Source organism: Aristolochia californica, unplaced genomic scaffold (genome assembly GCF_029961685.1).
Source record: "Aristolochia californica isolate CCGP_79_NKW_82.1479 unplaced genomic scaffold, dmAriCali1.0.hap1 SCAF_3, whole genome shotgun sequence".
Taxonomy (NCBI): domain Eukaryota; kingdom Viridiplantae; phylum Streptophyta; class Magnoliopsida; order Piperales; family Aristolochiaceae; genus Aristolochia; species Aristolochia californica.
In genome coordinates, this window is record NW_027181992.1 from 9,651,059 (window position 1) to 9,676,293 (window position 25,235).

The 25,235-nt window shown below is 39.1% G+C and overlaps 1 protein-coding gene across 6 annotated transcripts in view; it reads left to right on the plus strand.

The window, feature by feature from the left end:
• LOC137958812 (DNA polymerase zeta catalytic subunit) overlaps positions 1 to 25,017 on the plus strand; it is a 32,296-nt gene extending 7,279 nt beyond the window's left edge. For 2 of the 6 annotated variants that reach the window (XM_068805955.1, XM_068805959.1), the window contains 16 exons: positions 59 to 214; positions 354 to 510; positions 622 to 713; positions 806 to 1,234; positions 1,910 to 3,161; positions 5,344 to 5,565; positions 5,647 to 6,071; positions 10,883 to 11,028; positions 11,306 to 11,888; positions 13,025 to 13,171; positions 13,278 to 13,553; positions 14,249 to 14,356; positions 22,069 to 22,274; positions 22,496 to 22,799; positions 23,419 to 24,078; positions 24,351 to 24,716. In XM_068805955.1, coding sequence (XP_068662056.1) covers positions 59 to 214; positions 354 to 510; positions 622 to 713; positions 806 to 1,234; positions 1,910 to 3,161; positions 5,344 to 5,565; positions 5,647 to 6,071; positions 10,883 to 11,028; positions 11,306 to 11,888; positions 13,025 to 13,171; positions 13,278 to 13,553; positions 14,249 to 14,356; positions 22,069 to 22,274; positions 22,496 to 22,799; positions 23,419 to 24,078; positions 24,351 to 24,524 — 5,337 coding nt within the window. In that variant the 3' untranslated portion in view covers positions 24,525 to 24,716. Of the gene's footprint in view, positions 1 to 58; positions 215 to 353; positions 511 to 621; positions 714 to 805; positions 1,235 to 1,909; positions 3,162 to 5,343; positions 5,566 to 5,646; positions 6,072 to 10,882; positions 11,029 to 11,305; positions 11,889 to 13,024; positions 13,172 to 13,277; positions 13,554 to 14,248; positions 14,357 to 22,068; positions 22,275 to 22,495; positions 22,800 to 23,399; positions 24,079 to 24,350; positions 24,717 to 24,810 lie in introns of those variants that run through there. The other 4 variants (XM_068805956.1, XM_068805958.1, XM_068805957.1 and 1 more) reach the window with 4 other exon arrangements.
• Positions 25,018 to 25,235: the final 218 nt, after the last annotated feature.

A 25,235-nucleotide genomic window follows, 5' to 3' on the forward strand; every position in this document is an offset into this window, starting at 1 on the left:
GGATAGTGCCTCCCGCATTCTCAGCAATTCCTTGATTAATTCAGTTTGAAGATGTCAGGTTGACTTTAATCTTTATGGTATGGGACTTCTGCATCTGTCTAAGGTTAAATTCCGCCATCCTTTACCTGATTGTTTCGTTCCAAGGTATAGCCGCAGCATTGACCATTACAGGTGTGAAAATGAAAGTGTCTCTTGTGATCTCCCTACTTCTAAGGTTGGTATATCTGCACCACAAATAATTAGATTACTGAAAAGATATTCCTGAAATTCGAAATGAAGAAATTAAATTTCAACAGCTTTTCATTCTTATAGTCATAGTAGTTTGCAGAATGATGTATGACAATGTTAAATAGGCACATTCAAATGGCAAAGCCTCTCAAGATCCAGCAATATGGTTATTTGCCTCAACTCCAAGTCATTGGATGTGGCCGGCACCTGTTGCTGATTCCCAGGATCTGGGTATTGAACGCCAAAGTACATGTGAGCTTGAGGGCGATGCGTCTGTGGAAGGTCCATATTGGTTGTAACTGTTTTATTTTTACTATGGAAAGAAAATGTCTGTATGCTTCTACCATTCAATTTGTGGTCAAGCTGATGTTGCAAGGATTGCTTGACATGCAGACATCTTAAACCAGCAATTTAAAATGTACACGTCCCTCTCTCAAACTAGAGATGATGTAAAAATGGTTCAATCACTCGTGCCAATTTGGGAGGTTCTTTCTCACTTAAATCAACACCATTTTTTATTTTATTTTATTTATTTATTGTTATTAGGTTTATTCTAAAGCAACATAATCTTTCTCAGGAGGAGTATGAAAGGACAGGTTTGGATGAGGCTGTAAAATCTCCAGACCCAAATAAGCCACACGCTGAAGTTGTATTAAGGACCTTCTGCAATGGGCTTGAATTTGAGAAAGCATTTGCAGACTTGTGTATAGATGCACAAAGCTTGTTATCATCTCAGGATAAACCACAAGAAGAAGATGACAAATTTATGCTCTCTTTGAAGTCTATATCTGAAGGGGGAACACTGCCATCTGATGAAGAGCTGACTAAATGTATTAGTTCTGCTGGAGAATCTTTAGAGTTTTCTAAAGAAGAGCATAAAGATACTTGTGTGTTGTCGCAAGCATCACCTTGGGAAGATGATGAAGGACATTATGACCCGTGCAGACTTCAACCAACCAAGGACCAGATGTTGCCATCTGAGAGAAGTGCCTCAACTTCAATGGTGGTATCATTTAACTTTGTGTTATTTTTCTTTTGCTTAGATATCGTGGCTAATCATGTCTTAGGTACCCATGTAGAGAGAAGAGGGAAAACTAAGACTTCAAAGTTTTGTGTAAGAGTAGATGGCTGTATGAGTTTAGAAATCTGTAGGGATGAGAGAGAGAGAGAGGAGCAGAAAGAGAGAGAGGATGGAGGCAATTGATGGAAATTACAGAGCACCTGGAAGGATTGGCTAGAGCTTTGCGTAAAACAGTCAAAATCAAGCTTGAAGAGAACTGAGAGAGAGAAGATGAGGGAAGAAGTCATGGTCTTTCATTCTGTTTGTGAAAAACTGATCTAATCATGACCTAATCTCACTCAAGCATAATTACAATATAATGGACCAAAATGCTCTCAAACACTTAATGTAAACAGCAGATAAAAGAAACTGTCTAAACTACCCCTTACGTATGCTTAACTAAAATGCTCACTTTAATTACCAAGTTACTCTTATTGCCTACTATCTCTCAACGACATCAAACATGCCAGTACATTTATAACCTTGTTGAACAGCTTATCTTTTTGGATGTCCTGTTTCTGCTGTCCTTGGTTCAGAAAGCTCTTTCCTTGAGCTAAGGCCTTTCTGTTTGTCTTCTCTTCTATTTTTATCCCCTTATTTTGTCTGTTATGCTATGCTCAGAGTGTTGACAGACAGGCAATAGGACTCCTAAGGTGGCTTGCTTCTTCTCAAGCTCAAGATGATTTGTGTACTGAGGATGATTTAGTTAATGAGGCTATCCTGAGTCCTTTGTTGCCAGCGGCAACCATTGAGAAAGTTCTTGAGAAAGCTTATCTGGATTATGAGTTTGAATCACAGCAAGAATGTCAAGATATTCTTGATTCAGTTGATATAATTGATAACAATGTGGACAGGATTACATCAATGCATATGATTCCTCAAGTGGATGGCTCTTCAGATGATCAGTTTATAACTCCTTCCTGTAAGGGTAAATCTTCCATTATAGACACAGAAAAAAAAGCTTTGTGGGGATCATTGCCTTTCGCCTCAATACAAAGTGTTCAAGAGGAGTTGGAGTCTGCTGAAACAACAAATAATTCCGTTTCTAGGACTTGTGCAAGAGAATTAGAGGCTGAGCCTTCACTGGATGACACTGATGTGCATTACTCTGGCCTATGCCAAGGAAACACACAGAGCAAATGTTCGGTGAGGGACTTAATGAGACGAAAACGATCTCTCCAGGCTGAGCCATCTAAAAATGTGAATTCTGCCTTTGAGAAAGTGGTAACTGGAACAGGAGAGTCTTGCCCAAATTGTACAGCACAAGTGGATTCCAGTGGTTGTAGAGATATTTTTACTCGTTGTAGTTCTGAAAGGTTTGGGAAATTGCCATTTTCATCCTTCAGGGGATCCAGTCATGAAGGGACAGCGAGAGCTTCTGCAGATTTGGAAAATTTTGCCTTTATTAAACCAACTGAAATTCTTGAAGGTCATAAATCAGAGGGGGTGACAGTTGCAGTGTGTACGGTCCTTTGTAAATGCAGTATTCTTGAAAAGGATGCAGCTTATCGTTCTGAATCTGTGTCTTCTGGCGATCAAAGCCAGAAATTGAAGTGTTTTACTAAAGCTCCAATTATCCTTGAAGAGGGTGATAATGACACTGCAGGTGAACACTCTGCTAAGACAGGAGCCTTTTGTGATGCATCTACAAAAATTGAGAGTGATAAGAATGCTCAACTGGATATGCAAACCCAATTATCTTGGTCTGAAAGGTTACTATCTCCTAGCAACAACTTTGAAGAGTATCCTACAAAATACATTGAGATGACGTTAAGCAGAAGACCTCCCAGCAGAGAAAGTAATTCTGCAGTTGCTTCTTTGCCAATACCTAGACATGATGGTGCAGTTACTCATGAAATGTATCTAAGATGCTGTATGTAGTCTCTCTATCTAATTCCCAGTCTAATTCCCAGTGTACTTGTACTGGAAAAACTGGTTTTTGCTGTTAGAGATCTGGTACATAGGGTTTTTAAAGAATATCTTGCTACTTAAACCTGCAAAAACAACTGTTTGACCTAAAAAATCTGTGAACCTACTATCTTCACCGAGTTCAGGCTTCAACTATCACTTTCTTCAGCTTTCTAGCTAACTTTGGATTCTCTTTATCTTCAAAGAAAATTTTTACCTTCCAAATTTCTAGCAGAGTACACTGCATCATGAAGATAGGTTTTTGATCCACTTTATGATTCAAATGGCATGTTCTATTTTTACTCAAAAGTCAAAGATGCAAAAAAATTGTCTTGCCATGCTTCATTCAAAAGGAATAGGAAACCAAGTAAGATTCCAGCAGAAGTTTCTTTGATCGGTTGTGAGAAAACTAGGCTTATTGACCTACTCCACTTTCTTTGAATTGTGGTTACATCTATAATGTAATCTATGAGACTATGACTCATTTAACACCCTAATGGAGCGGAGTATGTTAAATTAAAATGTCTTTGTTGAGTGGGAAAAAGTCTTATGTTGAAAAGTGTTAAGAAAAGGGATTGGACTATTTGAGCAATAGGTTTCTTAACAGGTTAGTCATTTTGGGATGGAATTGGGCTTAATCTAACAGTGGTATTAAGGCAGGTTGTGTGTGTGGGCTGAGGCTCAATTTAAGCTCCCCAGGTTATTTGTATGTTATAGGCTCCATGAATTAGGAGACTATGTACTTTTTTGAGGGTTTGTGTCCACGTCTCAGGCCCGTTATGTATAAGCCTGGACGTAGGGTGAGTGTTGAGTGGGAAAATGTCTCACATTGAGAAATGTTAAGAACAATAAATGAGTTATAAGGTTGAGCAATACGCCTCCTAAGTGCCGAGTAATTTTGGGATGGAACCAAGCTCAACCTAACAAACGATTGGGTTAAAAAGCCTGTTGGATTGAGCCTGTTCCATCCCAAAACGAGTAACCACTGAAGAGGCCTAATGCTCAAATAGCCCAATCACTTTTCTTAACTTTTTCAATATAGGACTTTTTCCTACTCAATGCTCCTCACGTTTATACTTGCACATAATGGGCCTAAGACACAAATCTCATGGAGTCCAGAATGCACAAACACATCTCATGGAACCCCACACACTGATAAACTGGGGCCACAAAAAGGACCTCAGCTCATTCACACATCTTGTTTTGATACCTCTATTGGGTTGAGTTTGGTTCCCTCCCAAAATGACTAGCCACTTAGGAGCTCTACTACTCAACCTTATAACTCATTCACTTTTCTTAATATTTCTCAATGTGGAACCTTTTTGCACTCAACAGTTTTTTTTTTTTTTTTTCCTTTTGTCTTTGTTGCTACTATTGTAGTCCCAAGTTTAGAGTAAGGATGGCAGTGGGGTGGGTTTTTTAGGGAACCCGTTCGGCCTCTCTAAATGTGGGGATGGGCTGCTTTTTGGCCCTACGGAGTGGGGATGGATTGAAGTCCACATGGATTTGGGGTGGGAACGAATTTTCCATCATTGCACAGGGTTTTGGAATGTATACCCTTTTTAATTCAATACTTTTAAGTTTATTGAGTTTTTAAAATATTATATGATTTTATTTGTAAACTACTATGTGAGGCAGGGCACGGACAAGATTAAAATCAACCCTGTTGTTGGTTTGGTAGGGTTGCAAGGTAAGATAGGGTGGAAAACCAACCCTGTTGCAGGGCGGGGTGGGAACAAGATTGCAAGATGAGGTGAAAGGTGGAGAAGGGTTTGAAAACCCACCCCGTTGCAGGGTGCGGCAGGAACGTGGTTATGGGGTGGGGTTACGTGGTGAGCTTGGGTTTCTTAAAACCTGGCACAACCTGCTTGCTGCCATCCCTAGTTTCAAGTAATGTTATTTTCTATTTGGATGTACTTCCTCATGGAAAATTCTGTCTGAGCTGCCTGCTGAAAAGATTAATTTGATAATCACATCCATATTGGATTGAAGCAGTGTCTCCTGCAAAAAGAAGCTAGAAAAACTATAATAGGAATCCGGATGCCACAATGTCAATTTGATCTGTTCTTATTTTTTCATTTTTCAACTAGAAAGCTTAAAGTGTTACTATATACTGACAGCAGGTTTGTTGCATTTTAATTTTTCAGCAGAAGGGAGAGAAGCTGAAGATATTCCCCTATTTTTTGAGAGCTGCGGCACGAAAGAAGATGAAACAATTCCTAGTTTTGGTCATGAACGAGTGCTAGGTTGTCCTACTCACTATCAGAATGATGGTTCTCTTTCATACTTATTGACTCCTGCTGTTACTCCGCCATCATCAGATTCTGTTCATCAGTGGCTTTCACTTGAAATACCTCGAACTGCCCCAGGTTTGTTCATTCAATGAGAGTGCATGACAATCTGCAGCATATATGTCGTTGCAATTTGATGTTTAATTCATGGACTTTTAGGTACTCATATGGACCCTGAAGAAGTATGGGAAGAATCATCTTCTCCAAAGTATGATGGTACATTATTGGAGAAGAAAGAAGCTCTTCCACATTCTTTCAAGCGTACAAGCTCATCTGGCTTTAGTGAGACTTCTGTGGAATATAAAAGTGCTATATGTATGAAGGCTATCCTGGACGAATGTAATCAAGAGGTTAACAAAAACTCCAAAATGGCAGCTGATACTTGTCAAACCAATAGGTTGGCTACTGAAACATGCTCAGGAAAAGCTCTTGTTAGAGAATTGAAAAGCACCGAATGCTTGCAGGATGTATCTCAGATTTCTGGACCAGATACTAGGTCAAAGCTTACCCCTCTTAGTCAAACTGGTTTTCGTGATCCTGCAAGTGCTGGTGCTGGACAACAACTAACATTGTTGAGTATAGAGGTATGAGATATACTTCATTTATATCTTTTTTTTTTTTTTTTTTTTTTTTTGCAAACGTAGTTCATTTATCCTCATTGCAGGGATCATAATTTAGAGCCAATAACTTTTAGTTGGCCATGTCTTAGGCATTGGTATTACCTGATAGGTGAATGTGATAGAGTTTTGGCATCGAATATCTATATTCTCTTTGGTTAATCCATATCTGAGACTTATTTGTGAAAGGGAGTAAGCAATCGGCAATGATCCCATGAGGAAGGGGAATGTAAAAGCTTAGGTACTGAAACAGCATGAAGGTCTGGGAGTCATCTATTAAGTATAATGGATGAATCTCTAATTGAAGATTCTTTCTAAAGTAGAAGTATCAAGTAAGGTAAAAGCTGAAGACGAAACGTTGAGAGAAGTTGACCCTGCTGTTTAGAGGAGGAATTTTAGATAAGATGTGGTAGGTTGACCTTCTCAATTATTAGCTTAATTTAAATGGTGAGTAGTGAAAGACTAAGTTGCCTAATAAACTAAATACCGTTAGTGGAGTGCCTGAAATGCCCTTTGCATTGATAATTAAACTCAATAGTGTCTTTATAGTTAGTAGAAACAATGGTTCTCGCAATTCTGTGTTGTGTGGACTCCGACATCTGTATTCTTCTATTTTATTTTTGTACATAAACATTTTTCCAGTTGAAAATATAAAAATGACACATCAAGAAACTGTTAGTGCATAGGGAATGTTGGGTGAGAATGAATTCTCTAGAGCATGTGCCTAAAATGCATTAGTGACTAGGAAATTTAGGGCTGAAATCTACATAATTTAGAGAAAGTGAATCATCCTATTTATGTATAATGTAGAAAGTCAAATTACATCTAAGGGAGAGAAATTTTACTTTGTTTAGACAATGTTTGTATTAACGAATAGACCATCATTTCACTAAAAAAAAAAAAAAACCGAATAGTCCAACATCGATTATTGAGTAGAAAGATCTTGTGTTTATTAGTTGGGAAAAAATTTCTTGATTTGGCTAATCATTTTGGAATTAGCCTTCATCCTAAATTTACATGGTATCAGGGCAGGTGCTCATATGTGGACCTCCTCCCAAACCATTTCACATGTAGGATACATAAAGACGACCCACCAATGAGGGGGAGTGTTAAAGAATAGTTTAATATAGATCAATAACTTGAAAGATCTTAGGTTTATTAGTTAGGAAAATGGCTTCCTTACTTAGCTAGTCTTTTTGGAGTGAGCCTTGGACCGAAATTTACAGTTTAAGTGATAAAAGATGATGTAATCTTGTCTTCCATTTCAAATGGTAGATTTGAAGTAAAAAGTTAAATATCCCCACCTTTCTATCCTACACTAACACAAAAAATCACGTTTTTCCAAAAATACAAAAAAAAATTCTTTAGTTGATGCACTTTCACTTTCTCTTTCCTAGGGTGATATACTTTCTCTACGCACTAATCCCCCCTTGTTTTCCATTGTCATGAATTCATTTGAAATTTCATAAAGGTATTATCATGCACAATATAGTTCTTTTCTCTGCTTTAGATCAAGTCTCCCATTATTTGAAAAAAAAGATCTCCACTTAATAAATAGAGCATGTAAGAAGCACTAGCACGGTTTCTAGAAATAAAGAATATTACTGCTAAAGTAAATAGAAAATGAAATAGGTAAGTTTAGTGAAGTTCTCGTGGTTGAACCATGGTTTTTGTGACCATTTCCCATGTGCTTGGGTGTGAATCTTTGGTTTTAAATCACATTTAGTGTCTAAACTGTTACTAATCTAAAAAAAAAAAAAAAAAATCTAAGAGAACCATGTCCAGTTGAGAGGTTAAACCCAGCAACGGGGACTCAGATACCCCATTGTTTACATTGACCATTGGTGTGAAAGGAGGCCAGAGGTCCAGTTGGGATGTTGAAATATCTTCAGGCTGTTTCAGGAGAGCAAGTGGTAGATGTCAGATAGCAGAGAGGAACTGTGGAGAACAAAGAAAAAACGTCTGCAGTTTAGTGATCCTAATCCAGCCATTCTTTCAGCTATAGTTCTTGGTCTGAAAGGGAATGCACTAGTAAAGATGACACTCTGCTTTTACAGTTGATATGCATATTTTTTCTCTAAAAAAAAACAGATGACACTCTGAATTGGTTGATGTGAATAACTGAATGTCTTACAGATTCTGGAAATGAACAAGTATATATTCTGTCGGTTAGGGAATTCAGTGGAAGTTAGGATGTGTGCACACTCCTAAACGGTCTTTGTCTTTTCCAGAATTTGCTTTCTGGTGATCTTGAGGTAGAAGGTGATTCTGCTCAAGTGCTAAGTTGTGTCTGTAGATCATAACTTCACTCCGCATGGCTGCTACTTCTATTTTTTTACAAGATCATGGACATGTGCTGCACCTTTTTTTTTTTTTTGAAAAAGATGTATATATATAAACAAGAGAATACAGAAATTACAAAGAGGGGAGCATCTCCCTGACAACCAGGGATTGTAGGGTAGCTCCGTTTTTAGCAAGCGCATCGGTTGCCGAATTTGCGGATCTCGGAATGTGAGACCAAATACAAGATAATAATGAGCAAATTTCAATAATCTCCCAAAAAATGTCCCAATGACGCCACGGGGGAGGGGATGTACGGTCGTACCATCCGATGACCGCCTTCGAGTCCCCTTCAATATGGAGGGGACCTGTGCACTTATCTCGGAAAACATGGAGCCCATTGAGGAGTCCGTGAAACTCTGCCGACGTAGAGTCTGTGATTCCTAAAGGGCCGGCATATGAGTAAAGTTGGTTTTCTAGGTGGTCCAAGATAACCCCGCCAAATCCTAAGAGTCCGGGATTACCCAGAGAAGAACCATCAAAGTTCAACTTAAGGTAACCAGGATCAGGAGGGGTCAATTCCTGCATAGTCCGGATTTTTGTCCTCAAGTGCATCCTAGCCAAATTAAACCAATTCTCACGGATAGGAGTCCCTCATTCCCCACAAATGAGGAAAAGGATTTCTTCGTCAGGAGCCAAGAAGAAATATGCCCTACCACTCAATCCGCCACCCGATCCGCTGATTCGATTTTACCTTCAAACCTTCTATGGTTGCGCTCATTCCATAGACCCCACGGTATGAAGCGAGCACAGGCCGAGAGCAAATCGGCCGCCATACAAAATTGAATCCCCATCATGCTGAGAATGTATGTCCACATCTTCCATGAGAAGATGCATTGAAGCAGAATGTGACTTGTGGACTCAGCTTCTATATTGCAGAGAGGACATAAGGGGTCTACTGAGGGATGACCTCTTCTTCTAAGCACGTCTGCCGAGAGAATCTTGTCGTTACAAGCACTCCACATAAAGAATTTAATCTTAGGAGGAACACATAGATGCCAAACAAAAAAGATCTCATGATCCTGATGAGAAACATTCCAACCATTGACGAAACTAAATGTAGATGATATTGAGAAGATGCCTTTTTTCTTTGGCCACTAAACGAGCTTATCTGCTACCAAAGGACGAATTTTTACCGCAGTTACTGAATCCATCAGTCGACTGGCCTCTAACGCCTCAGTGTCCGAAAGTCCTCTTCTAGGATGAAGGTTCATACCACCCCCCTCGAAAGCATCAACTACTGATATATTCCTATGAGTGGATAGGAGAAACAAAATTTTGAAGGCATTCTCTAGCGGCTCCTGCCCCATCCATATATTGTCCCAAAATTTGAGGGACCAACGGTTTCCAACATAGAATCTGCAAGCAGCTGAAAATTTTGGAAGAAGTAGGTGCTCTCCAAATTGATGATAAACCTCTCCGATTTCTCCCTGACTTCCACCAATGAGTAATACCTCCAAGCTTGGCGATAACCATTTCCTTCCAAAGATTTGAGGAATGTGTATTGATTTTCCATAGCCATTTAAGGAGCAGAGCTTAGTTCATATCTTTAGATTTCCGAATCCCTAGGCTGCCCAAATTTTTTGGCAAACAGACTTCATCCCATTTGATCTGGTGGTATTTAAAAGTATCGCTCGATCCTCTCCATAAGAATCTTCTTTTGAGTTTATCCATTGTCTTACATATGGATGCAGGACAGGGCATAAAAGATAGAGAATAATTTGGAATACCTGCAATGCAAGATTTGAGAAGGGTGAGCCTCCCCGCCTTACTAAGTAACCACCCTTTCCAACTTGCCAACCTGGATTCAATCCTCTCAACCACCGGATTCCAAAGACTTTTATAGATGCGGCCGTTGAATAATAGCAGGCGAAGATATGTGGACGGTCATTTGCTTGTTGTACAACCAAATATACTAGCCATCTCTGCAAGAAGCTCAGGTCTAACATTAAACCCCATTAGAGAGGTTTTTCCCCAATTGACTTTCTGGCCTGATGCTACCTCGAAAAGACCCAGAATCGCTTTGATCTTTCTGGCTCCCTCAGTATTACCGATCCCAAATATGATAGTATCGTCTACATACTGGAGGATAGGGACATTAAATGCTTCTTGAGGGCTGATCGGAGGAAGCCATCCGAGGCTGGCTGCAGAGTAAAACATAGAGGAGAGAAATCTTAGAGAGGGTAACCAATTGGTTGATTCTCTAGCATGAGAAGGGATCTTCCATCAACATCTTCTTTTTAGGGACTCTTGCCTACTTGTTCAGTCTTAGCTTAATTTTAGGTATTTGCACTTGCATGTATTCCCCCTTTTTTAGCAACAACCTATATGATAGTTTTATCCATTCATATAGATGCTATTTATCACTGTTTGGAGGCTTTATTTTTCCACTATATATGCTTTAAAGAAATAATGATCCATGTGTGTCTTTGAGTCAGGTTGTCGCAGAATCAAGGCTGAATCTTCGACCTGATCCCAGATGTGATGCGGTGAATATCATAGCTCTTGCAATTCGGGAAGATAACCAACCCACTATTGAAGTTTGTGTTCTTGTGCGAGGGAACAATGGGGAGCAAGCTCAGAGGTATGACATATCTTAACTTACAGTGGTATTGTGTTTAGTTCTTAATATTGTTGGATTGAGTAAGATTTCATCCCAAAATGACTAACCACTTAAGATGCTTATTCCTCACTGTTATAACTGAATAGCACTTCTTTACTTTTATCTGTTTGGGACTATTTCCACTTAAACAGACTTATCTCCTTTCATTCAAAAAAAGAAAAATTTTCATCGTGATTGGTACTCGATGTGGATATACTGTTACTTCTGTATGGTTATGTTAATGCATCTGGTTTTTCAGAAATATTGATGGAATATCAGATTGCAAGATGATGATTTTCTCTGAAGAAAAAAGCCTGTTCGATCATTTTGTGAATATAATTGGCTCTTTGGATCCTGATATTATGATGGGCTGGGAAGTTCAGGGTGGATCCCTAGGTTATCTTGCCGAGAGGGCTGCACAATTTGGCATTTCTTTGCTGCAAGCTATTTCCCGAACACCTCTAGGTGAAGCAAAAGTTTCAGTTAGTGGTTCAGCAAATTCTGAAGCAGGAGTGCTTGATGAACCATTATTGGTAAACTCTGTTGCTCAAGAAGTTCCTATAATTGATGATGAATGGGGTCGAACTCATGCCAGTGGGCTCCATGTTTCTGGAAGAATTGTGCTGAATATCTGGCGAATCATGCGTTGGGAGCTTAAGCTGAGCATGTATACTCTTGAAGCTGTGGCTGAAGCAGTTTTGAGGCAAAAAGTTCCATTAATCCCATTCGGAACACTGACTCTGTGGTTTTCTAGTGGTCACGGTCGTTCCAGATATCGTTGCATCAAATACATTATAGAGAGGGCTAAGCTCAATCTGAACATAATAAATCACCTTGATTTGGTAGGTTGAATATTATTTATATTTGTATCAATAGAAAAAATTTTCTGCACATCACCGCCCACCCAGAATACTATTGTGGTCTATGGTATTTTTTTTGAAATAGGTGGTCTATGGTATTTTAAACTCACTAAACTTTAAAGATAAAGATAAAGTTAAGGGAAAAGATTGGAATATGGGTAGCCACTACTTTCTCTACTGTGAAAAGCTTCTGCTTTTCATGGTCGAATAGTAGAATTTGAGTACACGTTCTGTTTTGTACCCTAGGAGAAGAAAAACATTTTAGATATATTCTTAGAAGATCAACAATGTGGTCACCACAACAACTAAAATAAATAATTTTTTTTATTTTCATAACTGTTCCAAGATACAGCTGATGTCCAATATATATAGCCCATCAAACTGAGTTTCCTATTACTGTAGCCTTACTAAAATTAAGTTACTTCACCATTTATTCTTTTTTTTGGGTAAGTTACATTACATTACCATGATAGGACTTTCCTTCACCTATATGTAGAATTGTAGCTTCAAGGCTTGGAAGAAAGAAGATAGAGAGAAAAACAAGACTGATTCAATTTGAATAAAGAATAAAGTTGCCACAATGAGAGAGCAGCAGATGGGAATCAAGTTTGACCCTATGATCTTTTGTATTAAATTACGTAAGAATGTACAAAGTGACAATTGTACCCTTCTCTCTCTCATGCAATGTAGAACTTTGTATTTCCAAGTATCTAAGAAATAATTCTGAACCTATAAACAAGAATGCAACTAATCTGTGACTGAGGGCATGGACTAATTTACCCACAAGTAAAGAGGCCAAAGTATCCTTGTCCTACAATATTTCATACTATACTTTCTAACTTCTGTGGAGTTTTACTTTCTGAGTTGAAATAACTAGCCATGAGAAGGAATTCCAGCAGCAAGTTAAGAAGGAAATTGGACTGAATGCTTGTAATTTGCTTTCTCTTATATTTACCAAAAAAAACACCATATTGAATATAATTATTGCAGTTAACTCGCCTTTATTTCATCTCCCAGTTCGTTTGCTACTCTCTTTCTTCAAGAGATATATTAGATGTCTACTTTCTATAGTTCTGAGTATCATCACTTCATATTGACTTGCATGTCTTTCCTTAAAGGTGAATCGAACAGCTGAGTTGGCTCGTGTTTATGGCATTGACTTCTTTTCTGTTCTTTCTCGGGGTTCTCAATATCGTGTTGAATCAATGTATCTGAGACTGTCACATACACAAAACTATCTCTCTATCTCTCCCGGGAGACAACAGGTCTGAGCTGGTCTTTTGCGTGTGTGCATGCTTGTGTACGTTGTGTTAATTTCTGTATTTTTGGTAAGGAAGTGACAGGTATTGCCGATTGACATGTTCTCTCCAGGTAGTTTCACAACCTGCAATGGAGTGCCTGCCCCTTGTCATGGAGCCAGAATCTGGGTTTTATGTTGATCCAGTTGTGGTTCTGGATTTCCAGTCACTTTATCCATCCATGGTAATTGCATATAATCTCTGTTTTTGTACTTGCCTTGGAAAAGTTGCACCTTCAAAAGCCAAACAGCTTGGTGTCAGCTACTACTTGCCGGAACCCAAACTTCTGGTGGATCTAAAGGATCAAATACAACTTACACCCAATGGTGTTATGTACGTGTCACGCAAGGTATTCCTGTCTGTGGCACAACTTGCTCCTAGTTTGAATATATCTTGGAATTTTTAAGTACGATTATGGTTATTTACTAGGTGATATTGTGAATGTTGCTAAATAACTTGCTGGGGTTCACAGACTGCTTTAACTTTCTTGAGTTAGAAGAGACACATTCGTAAAGTCATGCTCAGCTGCTTCCAGTTAATTACCCCATGGGTAGAAACACCAAATTAGGATTGTGATGCCAGAAACTTGTACATCCTACCAAATTCGTATGCTGTCTTAGGTTTTAAAGTTTTTCGTCCATTTTTTTTTTTTTTTTTATGAAAGGATGTAAAAAACTATGTCATATATATATATTTGAAAAATATGAAATTTGGGGAGAAAATAGAAGAGAAAAGAGGAAAAAAGGAGACCTGGAAGAAGAGCAGCCTTGCTGCCTTGGAGAACATGCCAGAAAAGCACATCCTCCCTCTTTTTTATCGGGGTTTAAGTGATATTTTACAAAAAGACAAAAATGCCCCTTAATACTCAAAATTATATATCTCCTAAAATACATGTCTAAATTGAATGAAATTGAACCATAGGTAAAAGAAGACATTGCCTATCTAACGGCCATACTATAAGAGAAAAATGTAATGTAAAAAATGACCAACATACCCCTAAAATGATATTTTAACAATATTTTTTATTATTTTAATGAATGCCAGGTACGTAAAGGTGTGCTTCCCCGTTTGTTGGAGGAAATACTGTCTACCAGAATCATGGTAAAGAAAGCAATGAAAAAATTGACACCTTCACAGCAGGTTTTACAAAGGGTGGGTTGTGCTATATGATTTTGTTTAAACTAGTTTTAGAACTTGTTTGAAACTTTTCTGGCAGTATTGTATATTAATACTGCATTTACTTCCATTCGTTTACTTTATTGAATTTTCATACAAGTTGATTTTAAAAATATGTTCCCTGCAATTTTCAGCACATAACAGAAATTAAAAAGACCTATTTTTAAGTCTCAGAATATCAATTTTTTGAAAAAGTAGGCCTCGAGGAGACCGAAAAGAAAAATAAAGAATGAACTTCAGGTTCAACAAGTACAGCAGTACTTAGAATTTTTTTTTTTTTTTTTTTTTTGAATATTTGTATGGTGCTTTTTATTTTTTGTGAAAATTGGGGGTACAAGATCAAGTAGATCACTATCATGCAATACACAGTACATAGGGCATCCCCTAGATTACAATGGTAGGGAGTCCCTGACTTGTGGGATTGCCTTGACATTCCTTTTACTGGCTGGTCTGATAACGAGTTTCTTGATCGTAAGACATTATTCCAGCTACCATTCCATAGGGAAGTCATCAATTACATCAATTATGTAGCCTAGCTTCTAGGGGGGACTAGACTTTTTGGCCATCCATGCAATAAGATTCGCTATGCTCCCTTCAATGATTAGGTAGCCAGAAAATTGCTAGGTAAACCACCTGACTCTTGTAAGGAGGGCTCCGGCTTCTGCTTCATTTGAGTCTGTTATTCCAATAGGGCGACAGTAAAGGTGGAGAATTGAGCAATTCCAGCTACACCTGCTGGCTCGAGAATTCTTATTGAAGAACCATCAAAGTCCAGTTCTAGATACCCATCTGGTGTGTCTGTGTGTGTGCGGGAGGCAGCGGCTGCCAAGAAGGCATGTAGCTTGGTTGAGGTTTTTGAAGTGGATGATCTGCTGCCAGAAAATTTTATATCATATAAGTGGGAAAGGGAAGGCATATTTTGAAGTGAGCATGTCCAAAGTTGAATGCAATGAATTGCTATTTCCATTATATACCTAGAGCTGAATGGTTGAATTATTTTGTTTGTTTCCAACCATATCTTCCAAGGAAAGCTACAATGATTTCTAATACTGCTGGAGTTAGTGCTCTGCTGTTCGGCCTCCAAATCTTCAGGGATCGTCTCCATGGCAAATTAATCATTGAAGGCGACTCGAAGATGGTTATTAGTTGGTGTTCCAAAGACAGTTTCTCCCCTTGGCGCCACTGGTCCATCACTAATAGTATTGTTGACATTATATCTTCTACTCATTGTAATTGGAATCTCATTTTTAGATCAGCCAACTCTTCGGCTGATAAATTGGCAAAATTCGGAACTTCCCAGCAATCTCTCAATGTTTGGGAAGGTTTCCTTCCTTTGTAAATTACTCTTTTATCTTAATAAAAATCAGCATCATTTAAAAACAAAAAAAGAAAGCTACAATGATGCTTTCTGCAGAGATTTCCAAAATCTAGGAGTGAGGGTGCAATGCGTTGTGTGATTGACTGAAAAAAGGTGTTGGGGACACATATAGAGTTGCCAAACTTTTTGAGAATGGCTTCCCGTACTGAGTTGCTAATAGAATGATGTAGGAAAAGGTGATTGACTGGCTCTTATTCATCACCACAAAGCTTACAAAGTTTGTTGACGACTGTTTGGCCTCTTGTAGCTAATTCATCACAGTTTAATATTCTGATGTGCTGCTGTCCATATGAATTACACATTATTGAGTCCTAGGAGGTTCTAGGCATGCTCTTTTAGCTATACTGGATGGATTGTGGCTAGAAATGAGGTTGTAATGAGAAGCTATTTATAAAATTTGCAAAACTGAAAGTGTAGGAGAGATTAGGGTTTCTAGACCCATCTCGCTTATCTATAACTTAATTAATGGCATAGCTAAAATTACAATAGTATCTTTGCTCCCCTTAAACCCTAGGAATCTGGTTTATATAGGACAACACTTCCCTAAAAAATTAAGAAACTAAATAAAATCCAATTATATGTTCTAGCACTCCCCCTCATGCTGAAACATATAGCTTCAGCTTATTACATAAAGTCTCACACTGTAGCCTCTTCTCAGTGGCTGCCAAGGAAGCTGGTAGCGCTGTTTGTGGCTTTTGAAGTGGATGATCTACTACCAGAATTTTCGAATCATATAACTGGGAAGGGAGGCATATTTTGAGGTGAGCATGTCCAAAGTAGAATGCAATGAATTTTTATTTCGATGATATACCTAGAAAATTGGCTGAAGGGTTGAATTATTTTATTCCTTTCCAAGCATATGTTCCAAGGAACTGCTACAGGTGATGCTTTCCGTAGAGATTTCCCAAATTTAGACAGTGGGGGTGCAATACGTTGTGGGATTAACTGAAATTCTACCTTCAGTTTTCGGGTGCTTGGTGGAAAGAGGGTGGCGCCGCTCGCCTCCTATCCCTGATATGGAAATCAATTTTCAAGCTCCTTCCAGTATTCAGAGATGCTACCTCATTTCACACGGGCAATTGAAGGACCCTTCTTTTCTGGTCGGATGAATGGTGTGACCCTCGATCCCTATCAGAGGACTTCTCGGGGCTGTATAGGGTGGCTAGCGGCCTCTCTTGGTCTATGGCTGATTCATGGAGTGATCAGTCATGGAGTCTCCCGTTCCGCCAGGGATTAAATGATGAGGAACCGTTGGCCTTTTGCTCTCTCCTTACCAGACTCAACAGTACTATTATCCAGGAGCACTCAGTTGATAAGCTGATTTGGAAGCCCAGCAATAATGGCCGATTCACTGTTACTTCTGCTTACTCCCATATCAGAAAGTAATACTACAGTATTCATGAGCACAAGGCAAATCTGGCTTGGAAACTCTCAGCGCCAAGCAAAATCAAATTTTTCGTGTGGTTGGCCATCAGATAACAAATTCTTACTTCGGACAACCTTCATAGACGAGGCTTCACCGCCCCCGATCTTTCTTGTCCCCTTTGTGGTGAGTGCGAAGAGAGTCCAACATGTTCTCTTACACTGTGGATTTTCTTGGCAAGTTTGGATGAAGATTTTTCAGAAAATTGGGCTCCAAGTGGGGGCTACTTAAGGAGCTCTTTGTCACCTTTGAGATGGTTTGAGGGATTCTCCTTCCTTGGCTGGGCAAGTTAATACTTTCAGCCTGTCTTGCGCATGTTCCATGGTGCATTTGGCTCAAGCGGAACAACCGGAGATGCAACTCCAAAGCTAGCACCTCGAACAACACAACTTCTCTTGTCGTTTGCCTCATCTCGAGTTAGCTTCATACAAGGAAGGATTTTGCCACTCTATCGGGGGTTTCCCTTCGGGAAAATTGGAATTTGATTGCTCATATGTTTGGCCCCAGCAGAACTCTGAGTATGGCCATCTGGGATCCTCCCCCTTGCGACTGCATTAAGCTGAATTTTGATGGTAGTGCTATTGGATGTCTTGGGCCGGCTGGAGCAGGTGGTGCACAATGGGGACCCTATTCTTTCTTATGCTGGTTCGGTAGGCATTGCCGATTCTAATAATGCTGAAGTTAGGGCTCTGCTGTTCGGCCTTCAAATCTTCAGGGATCATCTCCATGGCAAGTTAATCATTGAAGGCGACTGGCCCACTGATAGTATTGTTGACATTGTATTCAGGGATCATCTCCATGGTGTTCCAAAGACAGCTTCCCCCCTTGGCGCCACTGGCCCATCACTAATAGTATTGTTGGCATTGTATCTTCTACTCGTTATAATTGGCATCTCATTCCTAGATCAGCCAACTCTTTGGCTGATAAATTGGCAAAATTCGGAACTTCCCAGCAATCTCTCATTGTTTGGGAAGGCTTCCCTCCTTTGTAAATTGCTCTTTTGAGCTTTTGTCTTAATAAAAATCAGCATCATTTAAAAAAAAAAAAAAAAAAAAGAATTCTTAGATTCCACCTAGAATTGTTAGGACTTGCAGGCATTGAATTAGAAATGAGAATTTCTAGGTTCCTTGCGAGCCTATCTAAAGTTAGGAAGGTTTTGAATTAGTGGCTTATCCTTGATCTAGAGGTCTGACCAGAATCTGCCCACTAAATTTCTTCTTGGATGGAATCTGAGGTTGCTCTAGAGTATTTCCTTTTCTTTGGGGATGTCCTTCCATATGCAAGAGGATCTGCTAGTTGAAGTTCCTTGGGGTAGGCAGCTATGTTGGTCTAGCCCATCTTTCTTGCCTACTATTTCCTTCATAGTGCTTCTTTTTTAGTGGTGCATCTTCATAGCCATCGGGTTAGGTGCACTGCATTCGTTGCTTTCAATTTTTTTATGCTTAGTCCTCCCTTACCTTTCTTCTGGTATACCTGGTCCCACTTTACAAATGGGTATTTGAATTGTGAGGAGGCTCCCACCATAAGAGTCTTCTTTGTAGGGTTTCTAGTTTGCTTGAGACACTTGCTAGGCATGGTGACATAGATAAGAAGTAGTTCAGGTGATTTTCATGAGTGTTGTTCTTCCTGTAAGAGAGAAGAATTTTCCCTTCCAAATGGTCAATCTCACTTCACATCTTTCGAGTATTGGGTTACATAGCTGCTTAATTGGTCTGCCAGTGAAGAGGAAAACAACATGTGTGGAGCGGTTTTTTAGCCATTTCTTGTTCACTTTCCTGATTGAGGTTGACTCCTAACAAACCATATTTGATCTAGTTTACCCTGTGGCAATTGTGTCAAGTTTAATGAGAAACCTGACCCTCACCTGTGAGGTAGGGAATGCAGGGGGAAAACGCCGTGGGTTCTAGGTAGGGATGGGTTCTCCCATGAGGTTTAATTTTTAAAATATTTTTTTAGAGCTATGTAAATGATTGAATGGGCCATGGGGATGGATTTACTTGGCAGGTTCAGGTTTCCAAAAACCTACCCCTACCCTGACAGTGCTCAAATAAATTAAAAATGACTTTAATATTCATCACCTGCTCATGCCACCAGTTCTCTAAAACAATAATATGGTCTGCAAATTTCATTATTGGTACTCTGTATGCATGTCTCTTGGGCTAGGACCTGTTACCTGATCTCTGTTTTGACCTTTGTAAATCAACGAGCATAGTGCCTTACCCACTACTATGAACAGTAGGGAGATAAAGGATCTCCCTGCCTCAATCCTTTTGTGCTTTTGAAGCATCCCTTAGCTGTCACATTGATAAGTTAGCTTGCTATCTTCACCTTCATTTTTTTTTTTTTTTTGAATCCAATCTTGTCAAGTAGGAAGTCCACAACATGCCAATTTACCCTATTGGAAGCTTTTTGAACGTCCAATTTCAGTACTATCCCTTGTTGACTCTGTCATTTTATGATGGATATCATGTACTCCGAAGGATGTATCCAAGATTTGCCTCTGTTCCTGGAAGGCAAATTGATTTTTTCTCATCAGTATTGAGAGCCCTTCAGAGGTCAGATGCTAGCTTGAATTGAGATTGATTTGCCTGAATTCTTTTGGTGAGGATTCCTTCTCTTTCTTTGCCACCAATGCAATGAATGGGACTCCTATAGTTTGGGTTATGAGTCCATTGATGTGAAAGTCATCACACATGTCTATTATGTTATCTTTGAGAAACTTCCATCCAGCTTTATAGAGTTCTGCACTGAATTGATTGGACCTCGAGTGCTTGTCATTGGACATGGATTTATTGCTCTTCTATTTCCTCTGCTGTGAAAGGGGCTTCTATGCTGTTCACTGTCTCTTACCGGATGGCCTTGAGTTGGATATTGTCTGGAAATGGTGTCCTTTAATCTTTCTCTTAGGAAAGATCAGAAAAATAGCTGATAAATGCTTCATGATTCCTTTCACATTATTAGGGTACCATTTATGTCGAGAAAAGAGATTCCGTTTCGTCTGCAATTAGTGGAGGCTATAGCATGGAAAAAATTAGTCTTTCCATCTTCCTGTTGGACCCATCTGAATCTCACTTTGTTTCCTGTACATCCTTTCCTGTGTAACTGATTTTTCGTTGGCTTCTTTGAGGAAGTCTCTCCTAATGTTCTCAGTAGTTGTGAGGGGTCTCTGCTCTTTTGTTTTGTCAATGGTTTGGATCCTGTTCAATATACTGTTTTGCTTCTGCTCATAAATGCTATTTCTTTCTTTGAATCAAGCCCTTGTCATGCCTTTTAAAAGCTTAAGCTTCTTACAGAATTGTAAGCCTGCTGCTCTTGTTTGTTCTGCTTCCTGCCACTAGTCCCCCATCAATTTGATGAAGTCAATTCTCCTTTGGTCATTGTATATGTAAACTAAAGAAGGTGGGGGGGGGGGGGGGGGGGCAGCCCCCGTGGCTCCGGAGTAGTGTCTAATAAGATTGTACTGTGTTTGTTGCTCTACTGGGTAGCACTGTTTTTGCTGGTATGTAATACTTATCTAATTATTCTTCGTTAATCAGAAACCTGTCTAATTTTGAGAGTGGTGTTTGCTGCACATATGACCAGTTGTATGCATCCCTGAAAATACTGGCTCAATGAGTACGTTGTCATTGAAGCAAAACGTAGTGGACTATCAGTGCTCAACGAGCAATACTTAGAAACAAAAATCGAACTGAATGTCTGGAATTGAAAACAAAGAGGAGATTTAAACTTCAATCAGCTCCCCAGCTCTGTTATTTTGACGAATCCAATGAAAATAGCAGAGAAGATAGTCTGAGTTACAGGACATAAGAGAAGAAGGAAATAGAATGGAGAAGAGAGGAAGAGATGGAGAGAACAAAAATGGAAGTTGGGGTAGTTGTCATACAATGCTTAATGGAGCACCCCTCTTTCCCTCTTCTTTTTAGAATTTGTGGATAACAGTTACCTGATGTTTTGAGACGTCTTCCCAAATAATAAACTCAAAATCTTTTTAATATTAGGTCAATGATTGCCTAACAATGAGGCAATGGTTGAAGACCTCTTCTTTTTCTTCTGAGCTGGTTAGTGATTCGAGGAGGCCGAGATCCATGCCTCCTCAATGGGAATCTTTTTAATATTAGGTCAATGATTGCCTAACAATGAGGCAATGAGGCAATGGTTGAAGACTTCTTTTTCTTCTGAGCTGGTTAGTGATTCTGAGGAGGCCGAGATCCATGCCTCCTCAATGGGCTTAAAGCTTTGTTGCTACATTCTCTTTCCAGCTAATAATTGAAGGGTTTCTTCTGTCAATATTGGTTGGATAAAAGGAAGATTCCCTTCCAGAGGTTGGCGTGCTTACATGAGGAAACTGTTGACTTTAATAATCTCTTATGAAGCACATTTATGAGCCGCTAATGGTATTGCTTATAGTTGGCTAAATACGGTGTCTCCAAGCAAGGAGTTGCTGTGGCAGCAGTTTTCCTCATGTATCTTGAGGCTTGACTATTTTCTCTACTTCCCAATTTTTTTAATTTTTTTTTAATTTATATACTTCCGACATTAAAAAAAAAACAAAAAAAAGCCTAAGTTGTCATCTTTTGATAAAAAAAAAATCTGTCTTTCTTCACAACTATATTAAAAAAATTATATTTGCATTGGTGCATGAATCCTCCATACTGTGTTATCATTTTGCTAGCTCTATTGTTAAATTGATACAATTTTTCTGCATTGATTCCATTGATATCATTTTTGCTCTTCCTGATGCACTATTCACTTACTGTCAAACATGCCCAATGATCTTGTCTGAGACTTATTTTCTTGTCTATTGCTGGTACTCCTGTGTGTTCTGTATTCTGCTGGTATTGAGTACCGTGTCAAACATCTTACATATTTTGATGTTGTTTGTCTCAGATATTTAATGCGAGACAACTTGCTCTGAAGTTAATTGCAAATGTAACTTACGGCTATACTGCTGCTGGGCTTAGTGGCCGTATGCCATGTGCAGAACTTGCTGACAGTATTGTCCAATGTGGCCGCAGAACACTTGAAACAGCAATTTCTTTCATTAATTTACATGATAAGTGGAATGCAAGAGTTATCTATGGCGATACAGATAGGTAAACCCTCCTTTTATTTAATTTGTATCTTGGTGCAAACTTCTGATTTACTGAAACTTCCTAGATCTTGTGCTATACACATATAGAAGTGATGAGAGATTGATTAAGAAGAAGACTTCTATAAAAAAATGGAATAAAATTGTTTATCCACTTCTTTCTGCTTTTGGCTTTGTCTGTGAAAATTAGAAATAGTTTTTTAACAGTTTTTCTTCTCTATACAGCATGTTTGTCCTCCTCAAGGGACGCACAACTGAAGATGCTTTCCGCATTGGACAGGAGATTGCATCTGAAATAACTTCAATGAACCCAGATCCAGTTGTGTTGAAAATGGATAAAGTCTATCTCCCATGTTTTCTCCTTACAAAGAAACGTTATGTTGGTTATAGCTATGAGAGGGAGAACCAAGTCAAACCTGTCTTTGATGCCAAAGGCATTGAGACTGTTCGTAGGGATACATGTCCAGCTGTAGCAAAGTTGTTAGAGAAATCCTTGAAGATACTTTTTGAAACTCGGAATATTGCTCAAGTAAGTTTCTTGGTAACCTTTTCTATTATTTGTTGTCTGATGTATCCCATAGGAGTGGTCATGGGCCACTGTTGAAACATCTCCAGTATCTTACCTGATATTACAGACAACTAGATTGGGAGAATCAAAAGGTATGCACAGTTGGTTGGAAAAAGCTGTTGACTGCTCGGCAGAGTTATATCCAATTTGAGTGTACCTTAAAAAAAAAAAAATGAAAATCGAATTTGTGTACTGTTAGTACTGCTTAGACTTTGGTGCTAAACATGTTTGTCCCAAGTTATCTTATAATTCACAATACTGTGACAGTATTGCCCCGCAGTGGTAAAATTTGTAGATTGTAGGATTCTTGTCCAACCATTTACAGTAGTTCTTTACTGAATACCCTACCATTGTGTCAGAGAGCTTGTTTGGATGGTAGCCTGTCCAAAGTGGGTTATGTGGTGGGACTGAGTTGTCTAGTTGTGTGATGCATAAGGTGTTCTACATCTTCATACTCTTACTGCTTTTGATGATACAAATGTGACTCGTGTTTAACAGATTCAACTTTCTTTTGTTTAAATTCAAATAATAATGTGCATGTTAATACTAATGTTTGTGAAGTTGGCATTTATTTATGCAGGTTAAGGAATACCTGCAAAACCAATGGACACACATTTTATGTGGGAAGGTGTCTCTGCAAGATTTTGTTTTTCTAAAAGAAGTACGTTTAGGCACATATAGGGCATCTTTACTTCCACCAGCGGCACTGGTTGCCACTAAAGCAATGAGGGAAGATCCAAGAGCAGAGCCACGGTATGGAGAGCGGATACCTTATGTTGTCATTCATGGAGAGCCTGGGGCACGCCTTTCTGACATGGTTGTGGACCCATTGGATCTACTGGACATCAATACTCCATACAGGTTAAATGAACTTTATTACATTAATAAGCAGATCATTCCTGCCTTGCAGAGGGTGTTTAGACTGCTTGGTGTGGACTTGAATAAGTGGTTTCTAGAAATGCCTCGTCCTCTCAAACCAACTCTACTAAAGCATTGTGTTAGTGAATCTAATTTATGGTCAGATGAAAGTGATAGCAGATCAGGGGTTAGCAGGAAACCACGTGGTAAGAGAAGTAGAATAGATTACTATTATCTCTCGAAGCACTGTGTGGTGTGTGGTGACTTGGCCGAAGCTTCAAATTATTTATGTTTCAAGTGCTTCAAGAATGTACCTGTTGTTGCAACAGCTATAGTTGGCAGAACATCCAAGTTGGAGAGGGACATTCATCATTTAGCTGCGGTAAGTTTTGTGGTTTATATATTTACTGTATCTATAACCTTCTTAGAGTTGCAGATGTGTGCTCATATTACTCAAAATGTGTCAAATACTTTCTGATACACAGCTTCTACTGTTAATCCGTCTCATTAAAAGGGTTACTTTTGGATGGAAGCGATCCAGTGTGGGGGGTTTTCACAACCATGACACTGAATTGCATTGAAACCATCAGATTTGCATAATAAAGCTGATGTTATGATAGTTGACGTACTGACAGATTTAGTATTGCTTCTTAGATATGCCGGCACTGTGGGGGTGGTGATTGGATTGTAGAAAGTGGTGTGAAGTGCAACTCTCTTGCATGTTCTGTATTCTATGAGAGGCGAAAGGTCCAGAAAGAATTGCATGCTCTTTCTGGTGTTGCTGCGGAGGCTGGACTTTATCCAAGATGCGCAGCAGAGTTGTTCTAACCGTGAGTACTTTCCTGTCGTTGCCGTGTAATGTAAATGGGCTTATCAATTTGTCCCGAAAACTCGTGTATATAAAAGCAATGGATAAATTGCTGTTGTGCAGTAACAATGACAGACCAAAGCTAGAAGTAGAAAGTAAAGGCACATGATGGATGAGAACCCAATGTTATGTGTTTTATTAACTTCCCTATCCCTCTCTTCTTCTTCTCTTCTTTATCAAATCATGGCAGCTCCTAGCTCTCCCCAATTCTCTAATTCTCCTCTTTTGTGATTTTCTTTCCTGCAGCCTGAACAATCGCCTCTGGCATCCGTCCTTTTTTACTCACCTCTCTTACTCAGAAATGCTCACCGATGGAGCCTAGATGGCTTCCATGATTTTTCTTCTATACGAGTTTTTACCAAAACAGTATGGTTTTCGTTTGCTTTGTGTCTTTTTAACTCTCTTTTTTTTTTCTTTATTTGGACAAATATGGGCTGGGTTTGTTGATTTTATACAAGATTTAATTGAATCATTCCTGCATATGTAAGTTTCTTTCCTTGTCTATTGTGAAGAGTTGGCTGGATATGATTCACTAGACATTATTCGATTTCTAAGTTGGTTATTTGATTAGGGTAATTTCAATAATCCTTCATATGCATTTTGATGTCCCATTTTTTATTTGATATGCCTTCAACCTGGTTAGGACCGTAAGTCCCTAGTTGTTTGGGCAG